General features: G+C 52.5%; 1 protein-coding gene and 1 non-coding gene across 2 annotated transcripts; both read left to right on the top strand.

Annotated features, from left to right (window-relative positions):
• The first annotated feature begins 1,865 nt into the window (after positions 1-1,865).
• LOC112403610 (U6 spliceosomal RNA) lies at positions 1,866-1,972 on the top strand. Its single transcript, XR_003003939.1, has one exon. It is a non-coding gene; the product is annotated as a U6 spliceosomal RNA (small nuclear RNA).
• A 1,502-nt stretch (positions 1,973-3,474) lies between these two features.
• On the top strand, positions 3,475-8,995 carry OPTC (opticin). The gene is made up of 6 exons (XM_024751181.1): positions 3,475-3,708; positions 4,452-4,587; positions 6,118-6,276; positions 6,978-7,180; positions 8,239-8,334; positions 8,825-8,995. The coding sequence occupies exons 1-6, from the start codon at positions 3,475-3,477 to the stop codon at positions 8,993-8,995; spliced, it is 999 nt and encodes a 332-aa protein (XP_024606949.1).
• Positions 8,996-9,364: the final 369 nt, after the last annotated feature.

Genomic DNA, 9,364 nt, shown 5'->3' with positions numbered 1-9,364 from the left:
CAGAGCCTAGGCTGTAGAGAGAGAGTAGAGGACAGCCCGCCACATATGCATTCTGCTTCCTGGGCACCTTCCTGGCTCCAGGGGCTCTCTCCCTCCACCAGCAGAGCCCTGCGTGTCTCTCCACACGCGGGGGGCTGTCTGGGGCACAGGAACAAGTGTTGCTCTGGTGACAAGGTTCTTGAGCTGGGGAAGCCCCCTCCACACCAGCTGGTGCCCAGGAGCACTGCAGGCTGAGCACTGCCCCTGGGGCCAGGCTGTTAGCTCTGACCCTTCACCTGTTGTGCCAGGGCAGAGGTGAGTTCTGCCAAGGCCATCTCTTCTGAGGGCACGGAGAGACATGGCCTCAGGACCTCAGGGGTGAGGCAAAGAAGGGGAGGGTCATATGAATAAAGGAGAGCTCTCTGGCCTGAGAATCAGGAAATCTAGGACCTAACCCTGGCTCTGTGTGACCTTGGGCAAGTCACCTCACTTTGCTGGGCCTCGGTTTCCCCACATGCTCTATGAAAGGTTTGGATTAAATGATCCTAAGGAGAACTATGCAGCTGGGATTCGGTATCTGGTTAGTAGGAGGAAGTATGGAGGAGCCTCACCTATGAACCTGGGCAAACATGTATGCAGGCTGGCAGACTCCTGGGGACAATGTCTTAGCCCCTTACCCGTGCCTTCAGCAAGGACTTGCCCTGCAGCAACCTAAGGCACCAGGGAAAGGAGAGTCTCTCCTGACACATGCATCTTTGGTAGGGGACCATGGAGTGGCGGGGGGGGGGAGTCTCCTCGGCCCCCTGAGGACCCCACACAATGCCTCCTGGTGTTTATGATCAGGAAGGTTTTTTCTAGGGCTCAATCTTATAGATTTGGGAGAATTTCCTATATCTTCCTCCCCATCATCGTCAGAGAGCTTGAAGTTGGCTATCAAATCCTGCTCCATCCCCCATTCACCTTCTCTTTGAATCTCTTTCCCTGTGGTGATCTTTATTCAGTTATGGTCCTGTATTAGAGGTCCAGGTGGTGGGTAGTGGTGCTGGTCGGAGTACCTCAGCTGAGCCTCTTTTAATCTTTGGATTGCATCTATGAAACCAAAGCCTTATCACTCTCTGGCTGGAGAAAAAAGCTGGAAAGCCAAGCCCCATCCCTCCACATACCCCCACTGCTGCCTTCTCTTCTTGGAGAGTACAGAATCTGAGGGGTTGGTCTCCCCTCAGGAGGTGAGAACCACCTGCCCCCTCAAAGAGGGTGGGCCAGAAAAAGAGAGATGTAGCAGACCGAGAGAGGAAAAGATGAGGGGAGGTGGGGAGGGGTACATATAGGGGGCTGAGAGTAGAAGAGGTGGAGGGAGGGAGAAAAAAAATCTTTCAAACCAAGCAAAGGAGTGGGATGAGGGACCCGCTGAGGAAGGAGGAGAAGAAACAGCTGGACGTCAGGAAAAAGAGAAGTCTGATTGGCTACACGCCTGCCTTGGCTGGCTCCCTTGCCCTCCCCAGGCGACAGTCTACCCAGACCCCTCCATGGGTCATGACTTCTCCATCAGAGTCCCCACCTCTCTGGAAGCTGTGAGCCTCCGTTTGGAACCAAAAGAGTCTCCAGGGGTAAGGTTCAAGGCTTTGAGGGGTTAGGCCCATTGGTATGCAAATGAGGGAGAGTGCTTGTGGGGAGGAGAGCACAGGGGTGCAGTGAGGTGGGGTGTCTGGGTTGAGACAGGGGATTGAGGTTGGAGGGAGGCAGTAAACTGTCTTAGGGCTTTTGCTTTAAGATTTTTTTGATTATATAATTTGGTTTGGAGTAACGTATGGGAGGTAAGATGAAGAGACACCTCTTGCTAGGATGGGGGCTTACCCCACTGCCCAGCAAAAACTAAGAAAGGGAGCGTGCTCGCTTTGGCAGCACACATACTAAAATTGGAACGCTACAGAGAAGATTAGCATGGCCCGTGCACAAGGGTGACACGCAAATCCGTGAAGCTTTCCATATTTTTTTTTTTTTTTGCTGCATTGAGTCTTTGCTGCTGCGCGCAGGCTTTCTCTAGTTGCAGCGAGCAGGGGCTGCTCTTCGTTGCGGTGCGCAGGCTTCTCATTGTGGTGGCTTCTCTTGTTGCGGAGCATGGGCTCTAGGTGTGCGGGGTTCAGTAGTTGCAGCATGCTGGCTCAGCAGTTGTGGCACACGGGCCTAGTTGCTCCGCGGCATGTGGGATCTTCCGGGACCAGGGCTCGAACCTGTGTCCCCTGCTTTGGCAGGCGGATTTTTATTTATTTATTTTTTTTGCGGTACGCGGGCCTCTCACTGTTGTGGCCTCTACCGCTGCGGAGCAACAGGCTCCGGACACGCAGGCTCAGCGGCCATGGCTCACGGGACCAACCACTCCGCGGCATGTGGGATCCTCCCGGACCGAGGCACAAACCCGCGTCCCCTGCATCGGCAGGCGGACTCTCAACCACTGTGCCACCAGAGGAGCCCTATATTTTTTATAATTGAGTCACTTTGCTGTACAGCAGAGATTGGCACGACATTGTAAATCAACAATACTTCAGTTTTTAAAAATGAAGAAAAAAAGAGGGAGAGTCTACTAGAGACTTGTGTAGCCAGCTTTGGGGAGAGCTGCCTTATCAGAAGTACACTGGGTACCTCACATCCACACTGCACACATTCCTTGACCCATCTGTGCATATGTGGATGAACATTTGAATTCACCTGTACACAGAAACCTAAGGAACTTTCTGAGTGTGTACAACCAAACACAAAGAGCTCTTTTGTTTCCGTAATCATTTGTTTCTAAAAAGCTGCATTTATAAATAGATTTTAAAACTAACATGCTTTTTTACACTGTAATCAATTTTTAAGCCTATGTTCTCTAAATGGACTAGTCATTCTTGGAACTAGGCATGTCTTATTTATTTCTGTGCCCCCAGAGACAAATCCAGTGCCTGGGACTATTAAGATATCTCATAAATGTTTGTCAAGCAAAGGCATGAATGAATGAATGATCTTTTTAAAAACCACAGGATTGCTTAATGGTGAAGTTTCTCTGAATCTAGTTTAGTGGCTAATGGTTGTACTCGGAGTGGGTGGCTGTGTAAGAGAGAACATCTGTGTAAATTCACAAGTGTGTGCCTAGTTAGTAGGGAGGTATGTAGACAAGGGGACATGCATGAGTGTGTGTGTGTTAAGTAAATGAGCCTTTGCCAGGTGCCTGCACTTTCCTGCGTGAGTGAATATCAGTGTGTGGATGAGCATGTAGAGACTGAAGTGGCGAGCAGTGCCACTCATTGTGGGGCTGGCAGGAAATATCCCCCTAGATGTAGCCCCAGCCTTGAAGGAGCCTGCACATGCAGTGAAGGCACTAAGTCTGTGACAAATGGCTTAAGAGTCTGCAAGTGTGGGGGTGGGAAGTGGAGTGAGTTTGTGAGCTGTTCCCCCAGGACTGGATACCTAAGTGATTCGGCCCCATTCTCATCCCATCCCCCACCTGCCAGGACTTCCATGAAGCTCCTGGCCTTACTCAGCCTGCTGGCCCTGATGCTGGCCCAGGAAGTAAGGACAGCATCTCTCCCAGAGACGGAGAGGGAGCCGGAAGGAGACCAGCCACACGGAGAAGGCGATTCTTATGCAGTTCTGCAACTGGGGGACTATGTCCTGAGCCTGGACAACTACGATCAAGTCATTGACCTGAGCAACTATGATGAACTCATAGACTACAGGGAGCAGCTCCCCAAGGTGAGGGGCATGCAGCAGACCCATTGCATTCCCTGCAAGAAACTGGGAGCCTGAGGCCTGGTCCCTCTCTACCTGTTCCATAATGCAGGTATCTCAAGCCTCCACCTTTCTCTAGGAGGTGGAAATTCTTGTCCCTCCACAGGAACTTGTCGTTTAGATAATACTAAGAAAGAGGACACAAAACTTCAAGTTCTTTGTCTGTTTGTAGCAAATTTAGTGGGACTTCCCTCAGAAGTCATACATCCCTCCTTCTCTCTGCCTTCAAGACCATAAGGTGTATCTCACTGGGACAAGAGCAATGTCCTCACATTCTCCCTTGGAAAAAGGAATGCTACAACCTGTCTTTTCTTAGACTATCTTCAGTTCTGAAGTTCATTTTTCAGCCCTTTCTGGCCTTTGCAGGGACTGATCTGAAGTCTGCACTCATCTCCTGTCTGACCTTGGTCTGTGCGGGCAAGGGAAAAGCCCAGCCTGGGGGGTCTGGAGATGGGGTTCTGGCTCTGTCACCAGATGGCCCCTTGAGCTCAGTCCCTCCCCATTTGGACCTCAGTTTCCTCAGCCACGTCATGATGAGGGACCAGATGCTCAGAAGGCCCTTGCTTTGCTCACTCTTCCTGCCGTCCCTCCCTCGTTTTCCACAGTGACTCTTTGCAAACTTGAAATTGGTCGCTGAAGTTCCCAGAATCCAAAGTGAAGCCCCTCTCAGCCCCTCAAAGCTGGCTTACTGTATACTGTGTCTCCAGGTTAAAGGGACCAGCCTGGCTTCTCCAACCAGGACAAGTTTCACTCAGAGCACAAGGGCTCCAAGGACACCCCCTTCAAACCCCACAATGGCCAGGCCTACGACGCGGGGCCTGCTGGTTTCCCTGACCAGCCATGGTAAGTTCACAGGCACAGGTCTCAATAGCCACAGGTCATGGGCCGGCAGCCATGACCCAGCACCAGGGGTGCCAAAGAGGAATGCAGTCAGAGCTATAGGGAGTGGAGGATCAGGGAGAGAAGGGGAAACAGCTGCAGGGGAGGAAAAAAAAAAAACAAAGGGAGAGGCTGGCTGTTCCTAATGCTTCTTCCTGAGTGCACAAACTGGATAGGAAGCAAAGAAATGCAAGAACTCCGCTGTGCCTAGAAAAGCCACCTACCTTAATTAATAGCGTCGCTGGGGGAGCAGGTTGAGTGGTAATTAGATTAGAGACAATTAAAGGCCTGTAGAGAAGAATAAATAACTTCGTGGCCGTCATTTGGCATGGGGGCAAATGAAGCAGTCATACTGCTTTTCAGCTTGAATTCCCTGGTTAGCAGCTTTTCCCTCTCCCTGAGGCCCTCCTGGAGACTCTGGGATGCGGGCATATCCGCCGGTAGGGGGTTGGCGCTCTGCTGGGGATCAGAACTGAGCCAGAGGAGGAGGCAGTTAATTCCTGACTTGCCCTTGCGCTCGGTTCCTGTTCTCTTCTTGAGATGTTTGCCTTGGGTGGGTATAGGGTAATGGGGCACCTGTAGAGAAAACACTTCTGTCAGGAATCCATGACCTCCCAGGCTTAAAGAGACCACAAAGGGCCTCAGCTGGACCTGCCATTCAAGGCCTGGAGATAAGTACACTGTCTGGTCACGACTGGTGAAGAAGAGCTATCTCTTAATCTTGGGTCTGTGTCACTACCAACAGAGTTCCCCCTTGAGTTGGACGAGCAGTGATCTCCAGTAATCTCTGTCCTTTCTAATAACAAGGGATGGAAACCTCCTGCAGTAGTCAGTAAAACCTTCCCAACTTTGTAAAGCCAGTCTGAGCTCAATGGCCTGGCCTAAGTCTCATGACCACTGGTCATGGACTGAGAACAGGGGAGGGATGTTTTCCAATAGAAAACTGAGATGCTGATAACGATGAGAGGGGGAAATGAATCCTGGGCAGGCAGTGTACACTCCACCTTGGCTCTATTATGCTTTTTGGAGCCACACAGAACATGTCTAACTCCTCGCCCACCAGGCAGACGGCAGAACCGGCAGCCATTGGCCACTCCACTGAATCTGGCTTTATTTCATCTTCATTGCACCTTTTAGGACCAGAGAGGAGCCCTATGGAAAAGAGACTGATAGATGTCCTAGAAACGCCCACAGAGGCCCAGAAAAACCTACACAGGACCAGGGTCTGATAAAGGCACTAATGGGCTTGGATTGTAATGGGTAATAACTGAGGGTGGATCTGCTTCTCTTAGGTCAAGGGCTGAGTGCCAGGCTGGCAGCGGCCAACAGCACTCCTGGGTACATTGTGACAGTCGGTCTGGGCAGCAACCCAAGAAGACACAGACAGCCACGGCTCAGACACTCCCTGGGGCCAGGGCTATTGGTCCCAAGGGCTGAAGGGAGTCTGACTGAGGAGGGGGGGTCTCCCTTTGTTCTGTCTTCCACCTGGGCCAGGCCTGCCAACCTGTCTGATCTGCGTGTGCCTTGGTTCCTCTGTGTACTGTGATGATGCTGACCTAGAGAACATCCCTCCTCTTCCCCAGACAACCGCTTACCTGTACGCCCGCTTCAACCGCATCAGCCATATTCGGGCTGGAGACTTCAAGGGGCTGAGTATGTAATGTCCTGGTAACAGAAAAGAGTGGGTGGGCAGAGGGAACCCCCGGGGTTCTCTCCCTTGCCACCCAGCCACATTGAACTGTCACCAGACCAAGTGCCTTTCCCTGTTGGCTTTCAGTCTCTCCAGCTATCAAACAGAAATAGCCCCAGTCTCTTTAATTCCTTTGCTTGAAGATTTTTAGATGGCAGAAGTGACCTGTTCTTGTATGTTCTCCCCGAAGCTATGGGAAGCAGGGGAGGAGAAGGTATGATCAAGCCTATGTTTTCAGGCTGTCCCAGCAACTGTAGCTCTCTGCCGTCCTGGCCTCTGGACGAGGCCATGTTAACTCTTGTGTCTAATCCAGATTCTTCCACTAATTACTGACAGCCTTCCTGGGCCTCATTGTTCTTTTGTGTAAACTAACAGGTAGAAGTGGGATGGATCCAGGGATTCCTGAGCCTGTTGGGTCTTACCCTCAAAAAGCTTCTTCCAAGCCAATCCACATAGGACAGAACTCCAGGGAAAGGTATTACAGAATCTGAGGGCTTTTCCAGGTTTATAAAGTTATTCCTTCTGGTTTGGACCTGGTGCCGGTGGAGAGCTGGCTAGCATCCCCTATCCTGAGAGGCAGGGAGCAGGGCACAGGCAGCTCCAGCAGGAGCAAGGGAAGATGGTATGTCCCTCATCTCTCTGTGTTCTGCCCTGCACCTCTTAGCAAAACTGAAGAGGATTGACCTCTCTAGCAATTTCATCTCCTCCATCGATGGCGATGCCCTCCTCCTGCTGCCTGCTCTGCAGGATCTGATCCTCCCTGAGAACAAGCTGGCAGTGCTACCTGTGCTGCCCACTGGCATTGAGGTCCTGGACATCTGCCTGAACCAGCTCCAGAGTTCAGGGATACAGCCTGAAGCCTTCAGGGTGAGCCAGGGCCTTAAGTCCCCCATCTACCACCTGCCACCCATGCCTACAACCACACACACACACACACACACACACACACACACACACACACACACACACACCCATGGCCCTCATGGGATATCTCTGCTCCAACCCTGTTCTGGGGCGTGAAAATCAAACCCAATTTTCCTCATCTAAACCATCAGCAGCTCCCCCTCTCCCTCTGTGGGGCACCTGGTCTCTTGGCTTCTTTCTGTGCAACTGCCCAGTCACCTCCCTGTGCACCAACATCCTCGCACACTCAGTTTCTGCTCCCCTAAAACTTTGACTTACATGTGACTGGACTTGCAGTGGTACTGGCTCCAGTTCTCACTCTACATATTCTTTTATTTCCAAAACCCATCACTAACTGACCAATCACTGTCTTTCTAGGAGCAAACTCTCAAGAGAGAAAATCTGGTCACTGGCTGGCCAGTTTTGATGGGAAGGGCTCAACACATGGCACAAATATGGCCCCCTGGGCTGCCCACTCAGCAGGGCCAGGAAGAGTCCTGGGGACAGTTCCAATGAGGAAGTGAAGAGGGGTGTGGATGAGATTGACACCCCAGCTCTGTCACTCTCACATATGCAATTTGTTTCCATTGTGCCTGTGGCTCTCATTATGCTAGTCCGAGTATTTCCCGACCATGCTCTCCATAGCTGCTCCAGATTTAGCATCTGGAGACTTTTCATTTGGGAAAGTCCCTTCTGATAGCAGAGATGCTGAGGCTGGGCCGAAATGTCCTGCGTCCTGCCTCCCACCCATCCCTGCCCCTTGCCTGCTCTTCCCAGAGTCGCCACTGACACTGCCGAGTGCCTTCACACTCCCCCAGCTGCTGGCGCCTCAGCGGCAGCAGCTTTTCCTTCTGCATCCAGTGGGAGGAAATGGGCCTCCCCCACAGCACCCAGCGCGGAACCTGGCACCTGGCTGAGGCCCAGGAGACCCTGAGTGAGCGAACGGGGTCACATCAGCCACCCATCACTGCCAGGGCCCCACAGCACCCACCAGCCTCACGCACCCTTTGCCTCCTCTCCAGGCGCTGGAGAAGCTGCAGTTCCTCTACCTGGCCGATAACCTTCTGGACTCCATCCCCAGGTCCCTGCCCCTGAGCCTGCGCTCACTACACCTGCAGGTGAGCGGCCTCCCCAAGAGCAAGGGCATTGAACAGCACAGAAAGTGGAGGTCAGATTGCAGGGAGCCCGCCCCTTAGGCAGCGGTGGGTCTACGTCACTGAGAGCTCATGGGAGACAAGGATTGGTAGGTGTTGTTCAGACCACTGTCCACAGACGCAGTTTGATTTCTTCCCCTTCCTGCTCTTTGAAACACTTCCCCATGTCCTTATGCCATCTCACCCAATTGCTCGTTCCTTCTCCCCCTTCCCTTACCCTCTGTCTCCCGTCTTCCCTTCTTCCCTCTCAATCTCCCCTCTCTCTCCATCCGTCCTCAATGGGTCTCCTCTCCTCTTTCCTTGTATGGGGCGTTGGCTTTCTGTGTCTTGGTTTCTCCAGTTGTAAAGGGGAGGCGAGCTGGTAGGGAGAACACACTGAGCCTGCCTTCAGTGCGGCCTGAGGGCAGAATCTCCGGGCGGAGCAGGCTTGCAGCTGTCAGTGTGTTCTTTCCAGAATAACATGATAGAGACCATGCAGAGGGACACCTTCTGTGACGCTGAGAGGCCCAAGCACACAAGGAGGCAGCTGGAAGACATCCGCCTGGACGGCAATCCCATCAACCTGAACCTCTTCCCCAGTGCCTACTTCTGCCTGCCTCGGCTCCCCACAGGCCGCTTCACCTAGCTCACCCCTTCCACTGCTCCCAAGTAAGAGCCTTGGAGGACCACCAAGGGCACGGGCCTCCTGGGCCACAGGGCCCGATCCCTGTCAGCGGTCTTTCATCCAGGCACTAATCATCCTCAAGATGCAATTGCAAAACTCCACACACACCCCTCCCCCAACACACACACGGCACGGAAATGTCCTCCAGGAGCCAGATTTGTATTTCTCCATCCTCTTTCCTGAACACCTTATGGCTCCTGGCTCAGAGAATAGCGACGTCTGCAGCAAAACTCTTTCCCATATCCCCCATCCCTCCTACCCATACAGAATGCCAAGAAAATCATGTAAGAGGAAGAGGAGGAACAGAAAGAGAAGGAGGAAGTGGGGAGA

The sequence above is a fragment of the Neophocaena asiaeorientalis genome, unplaced genomic scaffold (assembly GCF_003031525.2).
Source record: "Neophocaena asiaeorientalis asiaeorientalis breed wild unplaced genomic scaffold, Neophocaena_asiaeorientalis_V1.1 scaffold67, whole genome shotgun sequence".
Taxonomy (NCBI): Eukaryota; Metazoa; Chordata; class Mammalia; order Artiodactyla; family Phocoenidae; genus Neophocaena; species Neophocaena asiaeorientalis.
Note: the sequence above shows the minus strand (reverse complement) of the source record. Positions and strands in the feature narration are given on the sequence as shown.

Coding starts and splice junctions, on each gene's coding strand:
- OPTC (XM_024751181.1), top strand. CDS start 3,475: ATGAAGCTCCTGGCCTTACTCAGCCTGCTGGCCCTGATGCTGGCCCAG. Junction 7,181..8,238: donor TACAGCCTGAAGCCTTCAGG/GTGAGCCAGGGC, acceptor CCTCCTCTCCAG/GCGCTGGAGAAGCTGCAGTT. Junction 8,335..8,824: donor TGCGCTCACTACACCTGCAG/GTGAGCGGCCTC, acceptor TGTTCTTTCCAG/AATAACATGATAGAGACCAT.